Below are 21,449 nucleotides of genomic sequence, written 5' to 3' on the forward strand. Positions count from 1 at the left end.
TTTTTTTTTTTTTTCATTTTATGGTGACTTTTCCTGTGGGGGAAACCATAATGCTGTCATATGTCTTGGCAGGTACTGGAAGCTTTATAGCAACTCACAATGTTGTTGTTCTTGGAAAATTTACCCACATTTGGATGCAGTACAGGCTTCAAAAAAAATTTACACTGGTACAGGCATGTTAGAGATACACAGCTAAATCTTCAGGATTTGTAACTGGAATGAAAGCCTGCATTGTAAAGTACTGCATGTGAATACCATTGACTATTACCTAGTAAAGGCTAAATGATTGGGCGAAAAAAGGGCAAACCAAAATCCTGTCAGTGTCCTGTTTGGTCACAGACTTAGGCCTTAGCACTTAATAGCTCACTGATAATTTAGGGCTTCATGACACTTGCTGAAAGAAGGATAGAATTTGGTCTTACACTGCTAAGTTTAGCAGAGCACACTGGTGCTGTGAAGATCATACTTAATGTTTTTGGTTCTGTTTTCTGACATACCTTTTCTATGTGTTTTTCAAAACACTTCTTGTGTGTTATTGCAGGGAGAAGATGGAGTGCTGGGGTATTTTCAGGGGTTTTTTTTGTTGGGTTTTTTTTTAGTAGCGGAAGCATTTCTCAGCTGGAAATGCTGAACATTTGTTTCTGCATGGAATGCAGTATATCTGAACATCAGAAGTGAGCTGGGGTTTGATGTTAAGTGTAGAAAATCCAGGTAACTAACCTTCCAACTAGAGAATAGTGATTGCAGTAAGGGTAGTTTTACTGTCCCAGGATCACAGCTCTGACAATGGGCTGTTATTTAGCAAAAACATGTTAGTTACTTTAAAATAGTAGCCTTATTCTGCCCAGTATGTTGTACGGAAGTAATCAGCTTTCGGCTTTTGAGTGGAACTGCATAAAGCTCATTGCCCCTACCAGTTATCTCTGTGGTTGCATTCTTCATTTATCATGCATTCCTTCCCCTTAGCTTGCTGGCATTTCTGTAGGACTTTTGTCTCTACTAAATATCTTTGTGTTCGGTCTCCCTTGGCTGGTGAAATATCTACTGTTACTGCAGTGTGGGTGATAGAATGTGCTGCGATGAATTAAAATCTACAACGTAGAAAATTAAAATGCTACAGTATGTCACAATTGCAAAGCAGTATATTATGACTACTTGCTTGTCAAATGGGGTGTGAAAACATATAGCAAATAAGTACAACAGACAAACTATCTTATTTCCAAGTTTTAATGGGAGACTGAAAAGACTGTAGGAGAAAAGTATCTTTTCCTTAAAGAAAAGTGGGGAAAAAAGCCCCACAAACTGAAAGGCAATGTGTTGCATTTTAGTCACTCTTGTGAATCTAGACAGAAGATCATACAACTCTAGACAGAAGCAAAATACTTGCCATATGTAGTAAAGAAGTTTTTTGTCTTTTTTTTTTTTAAAAAAAAAGTATGTTCTCTGTATATGATGTCTGAGCAAGTAAGTGCAGTGTTGGGATTTCTGAATGAACTATCCTGAGGAATTCAGGAGATGAGACTCAGTGATAGTAGAAAAGTTGGCTTATACTTCCAAAATATCTCTCCTCCCTCATAAAAGATAATGTGATTTTAATTCCTCCTTCAAAAATCTAACTACTGAGTGGTTTGGCCTTTGCATAAATTAAGACATTCACATAGCTGCTTTTTTGTTTTTTCGTCCCTTCAGTTTCCCACTGCAAGGAAGTTGGATAGTTTGCAATTTAATTTTTCCCATGGGTATTTCAGATGTTGTGAGCTGTGGGTTCTGACATCTTCAGCATGCTAGGGAAGAGGTCCTTTCTCCTGTGTCTGATCAGGCTCTGGGAGGAGGCATGTAAATTCTGTTTTAGCTCACCAATCATGCTGAAGAGAGGCTCAATCACTTTTTTTCAGCTCTTTTCTCTTACCCCCCCATTATTTTTAAATAAACTGTACCTTATTTCCATGAAATTTCTTCTCTCAGATCTGTCAGTGTGGCCCTCCAGAGAAGCAGGAGGAAGGGAGGCCCGTCTTTTTGAACAGACAGCCCCTAGCTGCCTGGATAAATACCGTCTTTAGTTTCAGTTGCTATTTCAGTGAGACCACCTCTCATGAAAGCATTTGCACACTGGAAACTATACCCCTCAAGCACTTTTCTGAATAGACTGTTTCATAGAAAGAGAAATCAAAAGCAAATTGTTTTTCTTTGATAACTCTTCAGTTGTGCAGTTCAGTACAATGACTACATGAAGTCTATTAGCAAAATATCATGAAATGTCATTGCTGCAGTGCCTCATATCCTATGAAGTATATTAATCAATAGATCAAAAATGATCCCTCTGGTAAGAAGCACCAAAATTTTTACCTGTGTTTGTTTTTGTTTTGTTTTGTGTTTTTTTATAATCCAGTCTGATGGTAGCTGACTTTAATGAAATAAAACAAGCATATCCAACCATTTTATCTAATTGGGGTGCAGAAGCAGTAATTTGTTTATGCCTTCTGTAAATTTGAATTCAAAGATGTTATTTTTCAATTCAATTGTTTAAATCCTGCAGTGGCTGTCAACAGATTAATTGTAGTCTTGAAAAAGCTTCCTCCTCAGCCATGCTTAATATTTCCATGTTCCCTTTAAGAATGTTACTTCTTTCTTTTCAGTATAGTTGCTGAATAGTTACTTTGTTACAAACTTGTCTCATACTGGAATTAATTTCCAGTTGGGCTTTTAAAAGCACTAGCACAAGCAGAAGTATGTCAGTGCAATTTGTGCTTATACTGACAAAATACATGTTGGTTGAATATTGGGAGCAGTATTACAAGTACTGATACAATAACACAGGTATTTTCCTGTTAAAATTCACCTTGTGTAGGCAGGTTTCAAAGTGTAACTGCCTAATTTCTAGCAAAATTCAGTGGATTTGTATGCTTTATTCTGCTAAACTAATCTGAAAATCTGATTTAGGGATAAAGTAATTTATCTCATATCTCATAAATATATGGCTCAGGCATGCCAGCTAAACCTAAATCTCCCAGTGTCAGATTTTAAACACAAAAGTTTTTGGGTTTTTTTTTTTTTTCTTATAAGAGGAGCTGAGCCATGCTCTTGAAACATCTGAAGTTTTCATTATGCCAGTTTACCTGTGAATTGGGGAAAATACTAATTTGTCTCTATTGCTTTTAGCATGCTTTGCAGTTTTCCTAAAAGTGAATATCTAATTTTATCTGCAAAATGCCAGTGGAGTTTAAAGGTTTCATGAGTGTCTTAAGCCACTTTAAGACCTCCTTGTTATTGAATCAGGCTGCCAGGAAGGCTGGATATTCTACAGAGCATGCTGGTGTTGTCCGCCAAAGCCACAGTGCCACATACTTGCAGGAACAGCCAAAGTAGACACAGTGGAGAAATTTTGTGAGCATTTGGCTGAGTTCCCCAGCTTCTTGTTCTTTCCATTTCTTTCTTCCCCTTTCTCTAGCCTTCCCTTCTTTGGATGTAAATCATAATTTGCTCTCAAGAGGGTCTGTAAATACCAGAAATTACTGAGTTTTTACACCCTTCCTTATGTGTCTTCAGTCCCACAGCTACCTCCTCTAGTATTGCGTATGGGATAAGTTCCGTTACCTGAACTGGCAGAGAACTGGGTCCCATTATAAACCTAAGGAAAAGAGTAAGCTGGACTGATTTATGTTGATCATTTCTGTGTGTTCACATGATTTTAGACACTATTCTCCTCCAAATCATAACTGTGGGGTTTTTTTTATATCCCCACCGGTGGCCTTATCCCACAGGTAACAAAGGCCTCAGCTATAGAATGGTCTGATAGGTCACCCAAAAGTCTAGGCATTTAAATATAGGGGTGTTATTGGTGTTTTTTTTGTTTGTTTTGGTTGGGTTTGGGTTTGGTTTTTTTTTCTTCCCTTAGAAAATTCAAACGAAGTAAGTCTGAAGAACTTGTTTAAGCTAGAAAGACAGAACTTGTAGGTTAGGAAGTGCCAGCTGTAGCATACCCATATTTGCTTCTTTCACAAGCATGAGTTAGGACCCTTTGTATTGCTTCAGAGTATTTCCCATCCAAGGACACCTCTTGTTCATAATCTCAGTAATGCTCTAAACATGGGATTAATTGTAGTTGTAACCCTTTCATGTCACAAAAAGTAATTTTTTACTTAAGTCTCACTTCTCATGCTGTATTTTAATACATAACCTCTTCTAAACAGAAATGTTCTTGAGCTCAGCAGTATAATTTTGTTAGTGCTGGGTTCATATAGCAGTCTTGAAAATTATGTTCTAGACGCTAACAAAATCTTTTAGATTCCCCAGATATTTCCAATGACAGAAGGATTTGCCCAGTTTTGTCAAGGGGGGTCTGCATAGATATATATAGATAGATAGATAGATATAACAATTCAGACATGCTGTGAATTCTGGAAATACATGCTTCCCCCTACCCCGCCCATGATATAGTTTGTGTAGTAAACTACTGGCTGTACTGATCTCTACCCTTATGCTATTACATCTACATTATCTTGGGCCAGGCATCATTCTAGCTACGTTAGTATGGCCATCTCAGGGCAAGTTTGCCATTTCAAATCAGTTACTTAAGATCACCAAGGTTAAACCTTTGTCATCCCACCTGTGCCCCTCCTGCTTTTCTGCTGAACAGGAGCTGTTATATTCATCTCCATTTGAAATTTTTAAATACTGAAATAAGCAGCAAGTCGGTCTGCCTACCTAGGAAAGGAGTCATTTGATACCACCTACTCGAGCCTGGAATGCAAGCTCCTCAGCACTTGTTATGCAAGGATGGGAATGGGCAAAATGCCTGGAATGTTGACGGCTCAAAATTAACTGTTTTTTCCCCAGGAATATGTTAAATTGCCCTATCAGTAGAGACCTCAGTGTCTGGCATTAGGCCAGATAAAAGTACACTTTTACAGTGATTACCCTTAAGAAGTATCTTTTAAAAAAATAGGAAAGGAATGAGAAGGAATTATGTGTTTCCAATAGGAAGGAAAAATAAGTTTGAAAAACCAACTTCATAAATTTATTTTCTTTAAATTGCAATCTGTGTCTAGTCATTGATTTATTTAAGTGGATGTTTAAAGTAGGTGAATGTATGCATTGAGTCTGAAAATGCAAAGCAGCTGCTTTTTTTCTAACATACCAGCAGTGAGAATGACTGGTATATTATAGGTATAAAATCTAGCGTGGACGGGCACAGTGAAGTTGCTTATTTATGGATTTATTGTGATTGGAAGGGAAAAACTTGTGTTAGGAGAAGACAAACTGCAATTATGAAACATGCTCAAAAGGAGGTTTTATTATGTTTTATTATATCTGCTCAGATATTTTTCTTCATTTCAGTGAGACCATAAAAGCCCTTAGGGATGTTTTCTAGCCAGGGAGATAAATTTTAAAAAGTTTATCACTGGTAGCTTTTTGGAACAACTGACCATGCGGAGGGAGTCCTTAGTGGAAAGCAAGCAACAGAATTCCCCAAAACCTTTGGTTCATTTGCAGGAAATACAGGTTGCAGAAAACTGGCTTATTGGTGATGAAGTTTCCCTCCCAACAGATTCCTGCATTATGTAGTGTTTTGCAAGTGCTTTTTCTTTGCTTAAAGGCAAAATGTAGAGATAAGAAGAGCTGCCTCAAATGTTAATAGTGTCAAGGGAATCAAAGTAAATACTGTAATAGGATTTTGAAAATCTTCAGTGATACAAACCTTGTCCACAGCAGTACTTTTCCCTTTAATAACACTATAAATAAGTTACTGTACAACAACTTTCTACTTTCAAGGTATCATCGTAACAGAAATTGAGAGGAAGAAACAAACAAACTGGAATGTCATACACAAAGGGTGTTATGTGCTCTCAGCAAGATGAAGAGTCTAAATTAAAACCTCTTGTATTGAGGGTGTTGTTTTACTTTACAGCACTGGAAGGGGGGATCCCACCTTCCCCTGTCGCATGCTGGTACTTCTTTCTTGCTTGTTGCTTGTGTTAGCATTTATTTGCTCTTATGATCAGCTTCTTACTCAGCCCACCCTGCATTAGAAAAAAAGCTAGCAAAACAGTTGTAACTGTTAAAATGAAGGAGAGTCAGTCTTTCAGTTACCTTATAAAACCACCCAGAGACTTCACCAGACACACCTCGTCATCTTTCATCCACAGGCTGTGTAAGAGCTTATGAGCATGGTCACTCAAACTATGTTGCCAGGGCTCATCTGATTCACACTCGCTTGCCAAGATGTAACTCAATTGTACCTGAATTCTGTAATTCTGTTGAAAGGACCTTGAGTCCCCATTTGTTTCATTTGGCACTGAACACTTGAAAATCAAGCTGTATATGCCTTCAGGAGTGTTTACTAAATCTTTAACTGCGCAGCAGCCTGGGAAAGGGAGAGAAGGGGTCCTGACTTTGCTCACTTTTCCTGGCCCTGACTTTTGCTTGATGGGGTGAGGTGTTCTCCAGGAAGCTGCATCTGGAATTCAGGCACAATAGCTGAAGCATGAAATCTGCGGAATATACGTATCGATTCACAATGGTGCTTTCAGTAGCTATTGGCAGGAAGTTTGTTATTAATGCGAGGAGGAGGAAATGGTATTGAAGGGCTTGATAAAGTATTCTGCTTTAGACTAAAACATAACATAATATCCAAGTTGTTTACTTGCTGTAAATGAAATCTAAGGGGGAGGGGGGAATCTATTTGACAAAAGTCACAGTAAAATTCTTATTCATACATGAATGCAGTCATTGCAGAATTACTTATATTGATACTTTTTTTCCCTTCCCCTGATAATAAGATAGCCAAATGCTTTCCAGATGTCAGTATGAAATAAACATTGCGTGAGGTTTTCTTTTTAGATGGGGAAAAACTTACCTTTGTCATGTCTGTGCCTTTTCTTTTATTCTTAAACATGTTACCACTCTGTGGATCTTCTGTTTGTTTGTTATGTGCTTTTACCTTGCTTTGTTTATTATTATCTTTCCTTTTTTACCAGATATTTTGGACAAAAGATTACTTAACTTACCAAAAGAATGAATGCATATCCCACTTTTATGGCTGGCTTTAAATGTGCTTTTATTTATTTATTTAAAGGGTGATAAATCTTCTATGGTGCACTGAACTTTGAGTGCTACCATTTCAAAGTCAAGACGAAACTGAAGTGTACAACTGCATAACTGTTATACAGTTCTTTAGTTTCAAATGTTCAAAAATGAGAAAGCTAGACCGTCTCTTACTTTTCTTTTAACTGTAAGATTCAAAAGTGCCTAAATTGCCCACATACCTAGCATAAATACCTAGCAGTAAAAGTGTTCTCCCTGTTATGCTTACATACTTTTTGATATTGCCAAAAGAAAAAATTGTGAAATTTCTACATTTAGGATTCTTTGTAATATTTGTAAAAGTTCAAAATTTGTTTTTAGCAGAACATTTTCTTAAAATGTAACGGTCCATCACATTGAGGTATAGGAAGCTACTTTTGGCTATAAAGCCTATTAGAAAAAAAATCAAGTTAGCATATTTATTGCTTGATTTGATGATGGATCCATCTAAAGCCATTGTGTTTTGTAACCAATATATCTTTTGTCTAGACCAATATATTTTTTTGTTTTACTGACAGCTTACTCTTAAACGTTTGATGTTGGTCAGGACTGCCTAATATTTTCAGCCCCTGGAACCATTCCTCTACAAGTTGATCATGAATATATGGACCTTTTGTCACTAGATAAGCATCTTCCCTTCATCCTCTTCAACTTCTTGCTGGACTTTTGAAATCCCGAGTTAAGATCCAGTAGTAGAAGAATGAGAAATGAAATTATGATCAACTTCTTCATCTGTACAGGCAGCAAACTCAAGAGCTCTGAAATATGAATTGATTTAATAAAAAATGAGAAAGCCATAAAGACAGATATTGTCCATGTAATAGATAAATGCACTGTAGTTCTTATACAGCTACACACTTAGGAGCACTTGCAGTTCTATAAAACCCACAAAACAGGAAAAAAAAAATCCCCAAACCAAAAAAAAACACCCAGAAATGAATAGTCCTTCCAAACTCCATTCAATTTTGTTTTGAATTTTAGAAAAAAAAAATCATAAAGTCAACAATCTTCACATTTTGATATTTTTCCTCTTTATTGTCTTCATCATTGTCTCTTCTACATTTTGAAATATATTTATCCTCTTTTTAAGAGTTTCAAATATACAACAGCAGCTGGCCTTGCTAGATAATGAATCTTGGCCAGGAATGGCTGAAGCGGACAGGGACCGTCTTCAGCTCATCAAAGAGAAGGAGGCTCTTCTTCAGGAGTTGCAGCTCATCAGTCAGCAGAGACGATCCCCAGAAGACATTGCACGTTTGGAGGAAGAGAAAAGGCGCTTGGAGGATGAAATTCAGCGGGCTCGAGCAACATCTGCTCATGGGGCCACTGAAAGGTTTGGGGACTTAAATTGTTTTCTTATCTACTATAAGATCCATACATGTAGTTTCAAAAGCAGGAGTAGGGAATTTCACTGTGTTTCAGAAACAAAAAAAAAAATGTTACTAGAGTAATTTGCTTTCAAAAAAGGAAAAGACTGCTCCTGGCTGCCATTATTTAATGTCGGGCTTGAAGTTTTCTGAAGGAGACTTAGGGTGGTGTTAACTAGTTAGTTCTCATTTCATTTGTCTAAAAATTCTGAATAGGAAGAATAGATCAGAAGAGAGTCACAAAAAAATGCTTGGAAAAAGTCTGAGTAATACTGTCTGATAATGGAGACCTGAATAACAGTACCTGGATAGTGAAAGATTTTGCAGTGGAGTGACATTCATTTCCGAAAGCATCAGAACAAAGATCCTTTCCTATGTTTGGTTCCTGCCTTGTAACTGGAAAGTTAAATAATTAAGATTTTACTGCCTTTTGTAAGTAAATGTTTCCTTTTAATTTGCAATCTCAGCAGTGGGACCACATCCCAACTCTAACCTTCAGAGAACTAGTAAATAGAGTCATTCTTGAAAACTTAAATATCAAGTTATATGTAAAATCATACAACCCCCCAAACATATTAATGGAAACACTATGTTTATTTCAAAGTTGCACAGTTTTTCTTGTAGCCAAAGAAATGGACAAAACCTCTTCACCTCTTCTTGTTACCATAGACTGCTTCCAGTGAAAGCAAGAAAGTACTTGTTTCCTTGCCTTCCTTCTCTTAGTGGTAAAACCCCAGGTTTGACACGTGAGGAAAACTACATGAACTAGCTTTAATGTGTTCTGTGTAAAGGTTAATATTTACATAATTAAGACACTTTTAAAATATTTGGAAGTGCCTTCCATATACAAATTTTAAAAGCTTCAGATCTTTTGAAAACGCTTACTTCAGACAGTAAATTCAGGTAATAAATAGAAAATTCACAGCCAGCCTACAGTTCAATATTACATATTTTGTAATTTTTGCAGTATCGTTACATTGCATTTCCAGCTTAAGCTGACAGAAAAGGGAGTTCACTTTACACTGCCGTGTAGTAAGTTTTATTTGTTGTTTTTGGGCTCTCATGTTAGGTAGTGCATACTATGTTGGAAAGAAGGCCAAGCTATTTTTCCATGTAGTTCATGCTGTGGAAACCAGTGTTCCAATGTGATACTTGATATTTCAAATGCTAGCAAAAAGTTGAGTAGAAGTTAGAATAATATTGAAGGGTGCTCTATTTTTTTATTAAAAAATGGAAGAAAACTTAACTATTAGTAGCCCTAATTTATTTATTTGTTTGTTTTAGGCTCAGGAACAACCAAAACTATTCCTAGTTCTCCTTTCTATTTCCACTTTCTCCTAATGGTGAAATACAAAGAACTTTCCTCTTTAAATAATTACCTTTTCTGTTCAGTTACTGAGTTTTAAAGGTGCTGAATTATGTGCAGAACTTTATTACCTTAAAATCTGTATGATAGATGTGGGGTTTAATTGGTGTGGGTTTTTGTTGGTTGGTTGGTTGGTTTGGTTTTGGGTGTGGTGGTGGTTGTTTATTTTTTTATTATTTTTTTTTTTAAGTTTGGCTGGTGGTGTGGGTTGGAGGCATCACTTGCCCTTTAGCGCAGGTACCTACCATACAGCATTGGTGACTGTGGGGTGTAGGTTCCTAAGTGTATTTTTTAAAGTAGGTGGTGTAGATAACCCTTCTTTTCCCTGCAAGCTTTTGAGTCAGTTAAGCTTCTTGCATCCATTTGTCTTTTTCTTTTGGTTTCCTCATGCAGTGCCTTTGTCATATAAGTTTACATAACTGAGCTCCTGCCTTCCTTGCACCACTTGGTTAATCTTGTCTGGGGTCCACAGAAGCAGAAGAGCTTCAGTGTTGCATGGGCTCGGGTGTGCGGCTTCTGCTGTGTGGTTGCAACGAAGGCAGCCTCCTCAGAGGGCAGTGGAGTGCTGGAGTGTAGCGCAACAGCCCCTTGCCAGAATATGAATTGATGAATTTGCAGGCCAAAGAAGTTGAGAGATTTATGTTTTTACTGCTAACAAAGACATATTTTTTTGTATCTTAAACATACAAAGTTTATTGAAACTAGTGCTGTCATTTTGTTGTTTTATCTAGAATGACTCACTTTTTGTTGTGCGGGTTTTTTTGTTTTGTTTTGTTTTTCCTGCCCATTAATATGTTGAATTCTAACAGCTGTCTTTGCAGTTGAGGAAGGATGGAAACACTGAAATAAGTTTTGATATGCTTTCTCCAAAGTGTATGTCAGAACCCTGGTTTCCAGCCAACTTGTGAATGCAGGGCTTGGAGCAGTAACTTCCTTGGACATAAACATGTACAACACAAAACAGATTACCACCCTGATTTTATTTTGAAATTCAGTGATTGGGCTTGGAAAAACAAACCACCAGGAATACTTCTAATTCTGGATTCAGAAAAAGGATAAATGGAAAGGAAAAGTATAAATTATATCAGTGGATAAAATCTGTTCTTTGAAGTCTTAATAATCTCAAATTACAGAATTTAAGATATCTTATAGGTGTATGAGACAGCATTATAGGTACATTCCCATTGGCAATGGTACTGAGTAATTCAGCTGCTTGTTATTAGAATGGGCAAAAAATAAGTTGCAGCAAGAGATTTTTATCATAGCGTGGTATTCAATATGCTGTATCACCTGCTTAAATATAATTATATTTAAACATACTTGAAACAACTAGAATTAGAGCCTAAAGTTGAATTTTGTGGTTACTGCTTAACAGAAGTCCTCCAAAAAATTTCTTTTTATCTTTGAAATTTGACACTAATTAGCTTGGATAATAGGCCTATTTGGAATATTTTTTTTCCTGCCAAGGCAATGAAAGTTATAGTAGTTCTCTGTATTTTACTGGCACAATCAGGCTGATGCAAGGGGAAAAAAAAAATCTTGTAGAGTCTGATGTTTTTACCTAGGACTTTTTATGACTTTGCTAATTGCTGTAATGTACTTTCAACATCATGACTCTTACATTGTGCCTCAATTACTTTTCTTGTCTGAGAATTCTGGTGTCTTGGTTCTTGTGTTCTTGCTGGAATTATCATTGCTTCATATGAGCTGCATAAGTTAAAACTTTTCATTAAACAGTGAAACTTTTTTATATTCCAAACTGCAATGCAACAATATTTTTCTGTACTTGGAAGGCTCCTAGCACTTCTTCAGCGCTACTGTAATGAAGAAAAATAGTAATATGTATCTATTTAATTGTAGGATACTGTTACAGGAAAAGAGAAATTGTTTGCTTATGCAACTAGAAGAAGCTACACGTTTAACCTCATATTTACACTCCCAGTTAAAAAGGTGAGTTATGTAAAACCGGTAGGTTTTGAAGTGTAACTGCAGCAGAGAAGAATATTAATGAACTATAAAGTTTACCTTTTAGTACTTCTATGTATACATGCCAAGTAAATTAGTTTTTTGCAAAATTTGTACAGTTTGGTGTATGGAATGTGATGATTTGGACAGAGTTTTATAAGTAGTATTATTTACATATATATATAGAGAGAGAGGTAGATATAGCTATTTGGGCTAGATTATTATGTATTTTGGGAATTTATATATTATTTCATTTTCTGAAAAGAAGATACATAATTAAGACCTGTTGTAATATTGTTACAGTTTTACTAATATGAAGATAACATTCTTTGAAGTTCTGTGAGATTTTAATGTTGTGATACCTTCTCTAAAGGAGGGGTTTTTGATCCCTGGTGAGATGACAGAATTTTGCCATTTAAATATGAGAATGTGTTAAGACCCACACAGAAGGCCAGAACATTTTGCATATTCACACTCACAGCTGCCTTTTTAGATGCAGCTCTTGGGGATTTGTCAGCTCAACACCATGCCAACATCAAAAGCTCGGTTCCTGCTGTGTCTCACTTCATCTCTCTCTGTCACATATTCTTCCCTCTCTCACTGTCTGAGATTTGGTAAGAGGAACTGGAATAGGATTCATCCTAAAGTCCTTTCTATTTTTCACTGGAAAAACTGTGAGGGTGAGGCTTACACAGCAGTTTGTTAGGACTTTCCAAATCCCTTTGCACTTCTTCTGCCTGATATGTTTATGACCAGTCATTAACGTAAATTCAGGCTGGATCATGGTAATTACCCTTCCTGGCTTTACATTGAGTCCACGATGCATATCCTGCTCTGGCCTCTTACCTGCCAAATTATGGCTGCTTACACATTGGAGGAAAGAGTAGGCTTGTCCTGTTGGACCATTTGTTTTCAGGCACTTGGTCCTGATTTAGTTGTCAGTTCTGCTGTTCCAGTCATGGCTGTGCTTGAGACTAGGGCAAGAGACATGAGCTAGACCTTAAAATGCCAAATCATCTCTCTGTGTCGCTGTACTGAATACATGTAGAACTGCTTGTGTAATCTGGATTGACATTTTTATGTCTGCGCTGGTGTTTCTGATTATGTTTGAAAGAGCCTTTTTTGTTTTCTCTTTCTTTGCCTGCTGTAGTCTGTCGGCTAGCACTCTCACAATGTCCTCTGGCAGCAGCAGGGGATCCCTGGCCTCCAGTCGAGGATCCTTGGCCTCCAGCAGAGGCTCCCTCAGCTCAGTCAGCTTTACGGACATCTATGGCCTTCCGCAGTATGACAAATCAGACAGCATTACAGATTATGGCCAGCATTTACGCTTTGACATAATTCCCTTTGAGTCTCTCACAAAGGATGTGCCATATGCTGATCCAATTGGACACTCAAATTTCAATAAGCAGCGGAGGTCTCTGGATACCCCGCAGTCCCTGGCGTCCCTGTCATCGCGGTCCTCCTTGTCATCGTTGTCCCCACCAAGCTCACCTCTGGACACGCCATTTCTCTCTGCGTCTCGAGATTCTCCCTTGGCTCAGATGTCAGAAGGTTTTGAAGAAATGGCAAGCATAGGAGCTCTGGAAATGCTCAGGGCTCAGACCACAGCATTGGGTGATGATGATACACAAGGAACGAGCTCGTCTCAGGCACCCACTTACCCTGTGGACAATGAAGGGCTGCGAGAAATGGGACCACAGCTGACTGCTGTCCAAACTGGTGGAGGTGAGTTTCTGGGCATTATTTTTTTTGGCACATTTTCATAGAAAATGTCACACAGAGCTAAGTATATTAGCACAGAAGAGATTGTTCCTCAGTTTGGCTTATTTTAATTCCATCAGTTAAAAATTACATGGTATATGTTAGCTGTTAAAAAAACCTAACCAAATAAAAAAAACCACCCCCAAATCCCAAACTTTAGATTAAGGGCAAAGAGGTGAAAGAGTAGAGAAATCATTGTAAATAGTTTTTAAAATAGTGATTAATTGTGTGGAATATGGGGAATGGAATATGGACTTTCTTTGGAACGCAACATATCAAGGAATAAATATTTTGGCCTGGGACTGGAATTTTTTTTTTTTTAAAAAGTATGGTTTAATTACATCTAAGGCCCCCAGTTATGCCCGTGTTGCCATTCTTCTTACAAGCTAATGCAACACAAACCTAGGAGATAGGAACTCCCCACTTCCCCCCCCCCCCAAAAAAAAAAAAAAAAAAAAAAAAAACCAAACAAAAACCAACCAAAAAAAACCCCAACCACAAAACCAGGTATGAGGTCATGCTGCTGACAGTGCTTGAAGGCTGGCTGACTCCATGCTGAATTTGCACACACACCCAGACCATGTTCTGATGTCTTAAGTTCTGCAGTGGAGCAAAAGCCACAGTGCCGTGGCGGTCATGAGTGCGAGGTGCACTGTGCTCAGGAGTAGAGTGCTTTGTCAGCCAAGGAGCATCTTTTGCAGGGGCTGTGTGAGAAGTTAAGTGTCCACTCGAGTGGGTTGTCTCAGAGGACCTGTGCTCTGTGACTGCAGAGCTGTGTGCAGTTACCACAACACACATACTGTTGAGTTTTCTTTTCCTGTTTGACTCTGAAGTTAATGGACTTGCTTTAGCTTGCATTGGTGGAAGCTTCTGAGGCAGTACAGTTGAGAAACATAAATTAGAGAGATCAAAAGAGGAAAGAAACTTTTTTTAAAGAGCATTTAAAAACCTGAGCATACCAGCACATGAGAATTTTCTTTTCCTGTTTTAATCAACCAAATGAAGAACTGGTAAAATGAAAAAGAGTATTTCTTCGTGATGATGTTTTTGTGTGTTGCCTTTCTTGTATTTCTAATAAAACCATACCAGTAGAGAAGGGCTTCTAGAGAATATTTTTAATAGTAAAGATTGTAATTCCCATTCCATTTCTACATTTAAAACTCTGTGTCAGCAATTGCATAGAATGTTGCATCGGGGCCTACAACATCAGGAATAACTTGAAATATAACCAGAGAATCTATCATACTATCCTACCAAAATCTTGTCAAGTGATAATGAGAAGGAACATTGACAGTATCTAAGGAAAAGCTTTCAGCTTTTTATTTTTAAAAAGAAAATGCCACCACTGTGCTAAAAAAACTATATTACTCAAACAGCACTTGAGTCTAGACTCACCTACTTTCCTTAACACAACTAGCACTGCCAGAAGATAGTGCTGGCAGAATTTACATTTACTAGATGTAAACATTTCTAGTGCCCATATTGCAGCTTTCAGACCAAAATAAACAGAATTCCAGAGACCAGCGTGTAAGCTTGTGCTTAAATTAGTGCCATGAAGAGGCTTCCTGAGGCTTTCTTTAAACCTCAGATCAGACCACAGCATGTCTTCACCCATTGTGGTAAGTGAAAATATGTTAGTAGTTCATTTATAGCTCGTACGTGTTTCCTAGAAGTGAAGGCCTGGTCTGAGGACCTAGGGAGCAATAGGATGAGGGTTGAGTTCCTGCTTTGGTTTTCCTTTTCTCCCTTCTCAGTCACGTTTCTACGCATTTCTGTTTCTCTGAAAACCTCTGGCAGAACATGCCTGTGGTACCTGCTGTCACTGCTGTGCTGTACAGCTCCAGCTTCTAGTACAGGGGTTATGACTTTCCTGTGTTTTGTGTTGCTTTTTGAGGCAGATTGGGAGAATGTATAGTTAAAAGGTAGCCAGCCTGTCTTTTTTTTGAGAGGTGGGGGGTTTTTTTGGTTTGGTTTTTTTTGTTGTTGTTTGTTTGTTTTTAATATTTGAATTTGAAAAGAGTTGCTTAAGGGAAAATTGTTTAATGTTTCTGCTTTTTTTGCCTGGAGTCATGACTACCTTGAGCTTACACTCATTAGCTGGTGGGTTTGCAATTGTAATACAGTTGTTTGCAAGTAGCAGTTGGAAGTTTTGAAATTGTTTTGGGTTTGTACTCTTTTATTGAACAATTTGATGGACCATCAAGCTCGTATATCACAGTTTGGGAACCCCCAGTTGCGGGGGGGCGGGTTTCACAAAGGTACTATGCAGTGTGCTTTGCTGCTGCCACCCAACGGTCTGGTAGCATAATGCGACACTGGCAAACCAGTAAGTCTCGGCTCCGACAAATTGTTTGCCTGTTCCTTCATTAGGCAAGACATGAGGTAATTTTTGCAAATTCTGGGGGCCAGGGGGGTTAACACTGAATCAAATGCACATACTTTGCACGGAAGCAGCACTTGAGCAAATTCAAGGAGTTCTTCAGGAGCTGCAGTTTTGATGTTCTGTTGCTGATCTGCTCTTTTGTTGTTCTGCATCTGTCTTGGGGATATACTGTGAAATATGCTGGCATGTGTAAATGAGGGACTATGCCTGAGAAGTCAAACCCATCGTATTTATAAATCTGGGAGTGGGAGGAAACATCTTAATAAAATATGGCGTTTTAATATCTTCACTATCTCTTCCTTTCTATCCTAAAATAATCTTTCAAGTGCCAAGTTTCCTTTAATGCCTAAATGATCTTTTGTTTGCAAAATATTGTCATAGATCTAAAAGATGATTTATCATTGTCTGCTTTTCATTTTGTCTTGTTTCTCATGCGGCACAAGAGAAAAATTCACTGTAAGTGAACCTGAAATTACTTACTGTGCTGTTTTTGCCTGTGATTCCTAGAGTGGTTTTCTGTGTGAAGTGTTGGTTGGTGGTTAGTTGTTTTTATTTTTTTTTTAGCTGCATGTGAAGAAACAGGAGATTTTGCTACATTTGATTTTGTTTGATATTGTGCTGTATCTGTTTAATCATTACGGCATACTTAATTTTTTTGATATGTTAACTAAACAATATAGTCATGGCTGTAGTTAAATTCTTAGAGAAAGTGTTCTGCAACCTTCAGCTTTATTATATCATAGTAATGCCTGACAGCATCATGGTAGGTAAGGTCTGTTTGTGTGTCTGATTTAGTTTTTATGAGAGTGTTTGACTCTTTTTATTAGTGCATTTTGAGCTGATGTGCAGTATTTGCCAGTTTTCTAAGCTTGTGAAACATGCTTTACATTTATTGATGTATTTTTTTAGCTAATGAAATCTTAGACACCAAAATTTCCTTTGAAGTTCACTTTTTCAGCTAATGACACCTGAGAATATTCTTTTAATCAGAACTGTCATGTTTAGCAAGCTTTGGCACCTAGTAGTTCTGGAAATTCATATATCTTGTTTACTGATTTTGTTACTTAAATAAGAAAATGAAAGGTAATTGTCTATCATAAAAATTTTATTTTTAAACAATTCTTCAGCTTCCAGCATTGGAAGGTCTCTAACCTGTGCAAAACCATGTTCTGTTTAAACCAAAACCTAATGTTTCTTTCTTCTTGACCAATTTTTCCTGCTGACCTTTTTTTTTTTTTTTCTAGTCAAGGCCATGTTTTGGTGTTTGCATCTCTCCCAGATTCACTGGGATTGTCCAGATGTTATCAAATTCTTCCACTGCCTGCAGGCAGTGAGCAAGTGAATGCCAGATTACAACATTGTTGTAAAATGTCAGTTTTTAATGACATTATATTGATGCTTCAGACCATTTTTTCCTTCCAGACAAACTGGGAACAGGAACCTCCAAAGGAGAGAGCCTGCGAGGTCTTCTGTCCACTACACCTATGCAAAGTGCTCACATAGAGGGGTGAGCCAAAGGCTTATTTACAGAAAGAGGTCATCCTAGTGTAACTTGGTGAAGTTAGTACAGAAATTATAGGAGCACTTTCATACAAAATTTACATACTTTTCCAAAGTTCGGCCTCTTTTTAGAGATTTAAAGTTGTTGGGAAGCTTTTGTATTACGAGATGTCTCTACAGAGTGTTAGTTTTGATTCTACATAAATACCAGTGGCAGTGATAAATACTCAGAGGTGGGCTTACCAAATTAAAAGTTCTTAAAAAAAACCACAAAGCAAAGAAGAAGAAGAAAAAAACCAACCAAACCCCCCAACCCACCACACTGTACAAGTGATACAGAGGAGAGCACAGTTCAAATACAGGTTTTTTGCTTTCTGTAAGCTAGCTTGAACTTGGCTCTCACTTGTGGTGAGGATGACATGAGTGACAGTACACAGTGTGTCATGTACAGTAAAGGTGGGATCATGTACAATTGGAGGTGGGAGAAAGGGTGGTTCTTTCTCCAGGCATAGAGACAAATGCAGGTTGGGCTGTTCCTGGTCAGCAGATAAATTTCCTAGATAGCTGAAGATGACTAAACCCTTCATTGAATTTGGAGGGGAGGTCCGGGTCCGTAGGGCTACTTATAGAACCAAAAGGACAGAGAACTGGCTCTACTGATATACAGGAATTTTGTCTCCAAACAGGACCTTGTGATTTTTGGAACATCTTTTGGGATTTTGTGGTGTTGGTGGCCTGATAACAGGAGTGTACTTCTGGCTGGTGTAGGACTGCGGGGCTCAGCGCATCCTGTCTGTCTGCCTGTCCCACAGTGGGTTAAAGCTAACCTTAGCCAAACATTTCTGTTGACAGCAGTGTTAGTTTGGGGAACTTTTATCAAACTTCAAGTCCTCATGTTCTGTCCTGGTGGTGCTTGGGTGGTAGGTGAGATGGGTCACATGCAGGGGGGTGGCTCACTGTCTGTACCTCAGCTGGGCTCTGCAGGTGGAGTTCAGGCTGTGGGCTAGCATTCTGCTGAAGGAAACTTAATGATTAGGTACTAATACTAATCAGCACTAAAAATGCTGATTTTATTTGTGATGCCTTAAGATAATGTGTAACAGAGGTACTTAACAGGTTGTTACTTTGGTTAAGATGTGTTTCATCCTTGGTGGGAGGCAGTAAGCTGTACGTGACAGACAGCTGGTACTTGTCTCCCATGCGATATGCACTGTGCTACTGTCTGTCACTCCAAGTGCTGTCTGCTGAAACTGTGGATGTTCCCATGGTGTCTTAAGTTTCGGAGCACAAATAGAAACAAATAAGATGCTTTGCCCACTTTTGAAGTGGCATCTCTTTGCACTTGCTTTTCTGTTTTGAGGACAGCCATCAAGCCTTAAGCAAAAGAGGGGAAAGTTGGTAATTACACTTCCACAAGCCTATGTAATGATTCTCTCTAGGACTCAAAAGAAAACAACCTCAAGTTAGGAGCTGTCATTGAAGTGTCAAACCTTACTTATGCAATTCTTGAGCATTACCACTTGTGCACATACTTCAAAGGATTGGTAGCTGCTATACCTCTACAAAACCTGATGTATAATGTAATTTTTGTCGATACATTTACATCATGAACATTATTGCTATTTATGGTGTTGCTGATGATTCAGGGAAGGCTGGGAGAGGAGGTTGAGCATTGCTTTCCTCCTCCCCCAGTCAGTTTTCAAAGTCATTCACCAAGAATTTGAAAAAAATGGTCTTGAGTGAGTTGGAAAGCGCTGGTTCTTTTTGATAATGCTTCTCAGACTGTAAATAAAAGCTGCTATTATATGATGGTATAAACAGAATGCTTTGAGACTTTGTATTAGGAAACAAATGAGAACAAAACTTAGCATTGTGTTATCAGATAACTTCTTAAAAGAATTAGTCTCTGTGTATGTTTTCAACCTATTGTATATTCAGTAGGTAAATCTTAAGTTTAGGATATCATGTGTACATATGTTGAATTAATCTAAGTGTTCCTCCAGGAGGGATTATTCTACCAGAAAAACATTTAACAACAATGCAGTTGGTTTATACTTAGTCTTGTCAGAGAGAAATTAGCCACAAACTTCCTTCCTTAGTTCTCCCACAGAAAATCTCCGGTCAATTGTACTCTAGGTTTTTTTAATTTAAAGTTAAATGAAAAAGCAGTGAACTGCATTTGTGCTGTTTTGCTCTTAGCTTCGGTACAATAAACGCTTCTTGTTTAATTCTTAAGAGATTGCCTTGAGCTGATGTTGTCTTTACTTTTTTCTCTGTGACAGCTGTAACTCTGCGAGGAGACAGTGGTAGAAGATCGGAGAGGAGAGCCAGGCGAGTTTCAGCATGTCTCTCAGATCATTCACTGGCTAGTGACAGTGGCGTGTTTGAAGCTTTAAGCAAAAGGTCAGGTGTATAAATTCATAGTAAGCTGGAAATATTCCTGTTCTACCACATGGTCCAAAAAAATTTCTTGTAAATTTCTGAATACGCATTCAAAATTGCTAGTTCTTAGTAACATAAAAATATTAGGTTGCACGTTTTAAAGGAAAGAAGAAACTTTTTACCTGCAGTTCCACTGTCATCTTCACAAGTGCCAAGTCCCTTTTACTTTATTAACATTTTAACGCCATATATTTCTCCCTTGAAAGATAGTTTTCTCAACTTATTAGTCTTAAATCAGGATTTTATTTCAACCATCTATAACAAAATAAAATTATACAGTGTGACTTAAAATTGAGTAGCATGTGATAAAAGTATAACTGCAAGGAGGAAATATATGAATTGCTAAAACTAAAAATGTGTAGGTTGACCAAGTGACTGAAAGATGGATAAAGACATGTTACTTTATACAATTGTTTTATCACAATAAACAGTAACTGGGAAGAAGATAAGCTTTTGAGGATGCTAAAGAGAAAAAGAAGACAGGATAAGTATAAAAATAACCTGAATATCTTGAAAGAGCTAAGACCTCAGTTTTTAAAATTGTGACTTACTAATTCTATGTGTTTTTTAAATAGGTATCTCAATTCCTTCTAAATTACCAATCCCTCCTGTATTACCAAACAATTGCTTACATCCACAAATCACAAAATAAATGTTAATTTCATTATGTTTTAACAGCTGAAGTCAGTGTGTAGTTTACAGTACTTTGTGTTCCTGCAGGAATGAAGATCTGGAAGAGCCTGTTTATGGTGATGCTGCTGGTAATGAAGAACCGCAAATACACGTTGGATTTCTGTAAGTAGTTACTCCTCTTTCTCCCTGTCAAGTCAGCAGGAATTGCTCACTACTTTTCTTGGGTTTAGTTTTAACTTTTTAATGAACTAAACTGCAGTGGATTGTGTTAAGCTCCTGAACTGACAGCCAAAGTTTAGCAGATGTGCAGATTAGTCAGTCACATGCCACTTTGTGCTGGGGATGTGCCTTAACCACAGTTCATTCAATGTCCTTTCAAGGCTGGCTGAGAAAAGGACCTTCATTACTACTTTCAGTAGCATTTATTTTCATCGTCTGGACCGTTAGTGTGAGTATGGATATAGAGATATGTCTCTGTGAGTGAGATCTTTTCATGCCAGATAAAGGATTACCTTAGGAAAGTCACAGGTGAAGAGGCACAAATACAAATACAGTTCCCAAATATAGCTTTGAAATCTTGTGCTTACGGCATGCTGTTGTTGGTAGTGGGAGTAGCGTGGAGAAGGGCAGATTATAGCAGTGCAAAGCAGGATGCCATGCCTTAGACAGCCCTCCAGAATTATCTCTACTCTTTGGAAAATTAATTCCCAAGCTCAGCCGGATTTGTTTGTTCCATTTCAAAATTGATGCTGATGTGAAAGAGTAGGTGTTTTTAATTTGTTTTCATTAACCAATGAAAATAGTGCAACTGATTTGTCTAATGTAACTGACACGTTTTTACAAATGTGCATGCACACAAAAATGTGTATGTATATGGTGTAACTGTTTAAACCAAAGGGTGTATTTTATAAAACCTGTTCACAGAGTCACAGTAAGGAATTTTATTCTT

At 37.7% G+C, this 21,449-nt stretch overlaps 1 protein-coding gene across 6 annotated transcripts in view; it reads left to right on the top strand.

Annotated features, from left to right (window-relative positions):
- Positions 1-21,449, top strand: part of WWC3 (WWC family member 3) — a 103,756-nt gene that overhangs the window by 65,150 nt on the left and 17,157 nt on the right. For 3 of the 6 annotated variants that reach the window (XM_055802242.1, XM_055802244.1, XM_055802245.1), the window contains exons 9-13: positions 8,174-8,416; positions 11,677-11,766; positions 12,932-13,506; positions 19,708-19,828; positions 20,588-20,662. In XM_055802242.1, coding sequence (XP_055658217.1) covers positions 8,174-8,416; positions 11,677-11,766; positions 12,932-13,506; positions 19,708-19,828; positions 20,588-20,662 — 1,104 coding nt within the window. The remainder of the gene's footprint in view (positions 1-8,173; positions 8,417-11,676; positions 11,767-12,931; positions 13,507-19,707; positions 19,829-20,587; positions 20,663-21,449) is intronic. The other 3 variants (XM_055802246.1, XM_055802247.1, XM_055802248.1) reach the window with 1 other exon arrangement.

Source organism: Falco peregrinus, chromosome 4 (assembly GCF_023634155.1).
Source record: "Falco peregrinus isolate bFalPer1 chromosome 4, bFalPer1.pri, whole genome shotgun sequence".
Lineage (NCBI taxonomy): Eukaryota > Metazoa > Chordata > Aves > Falconiformes > Falconidae > Falco > Falco peregrinus.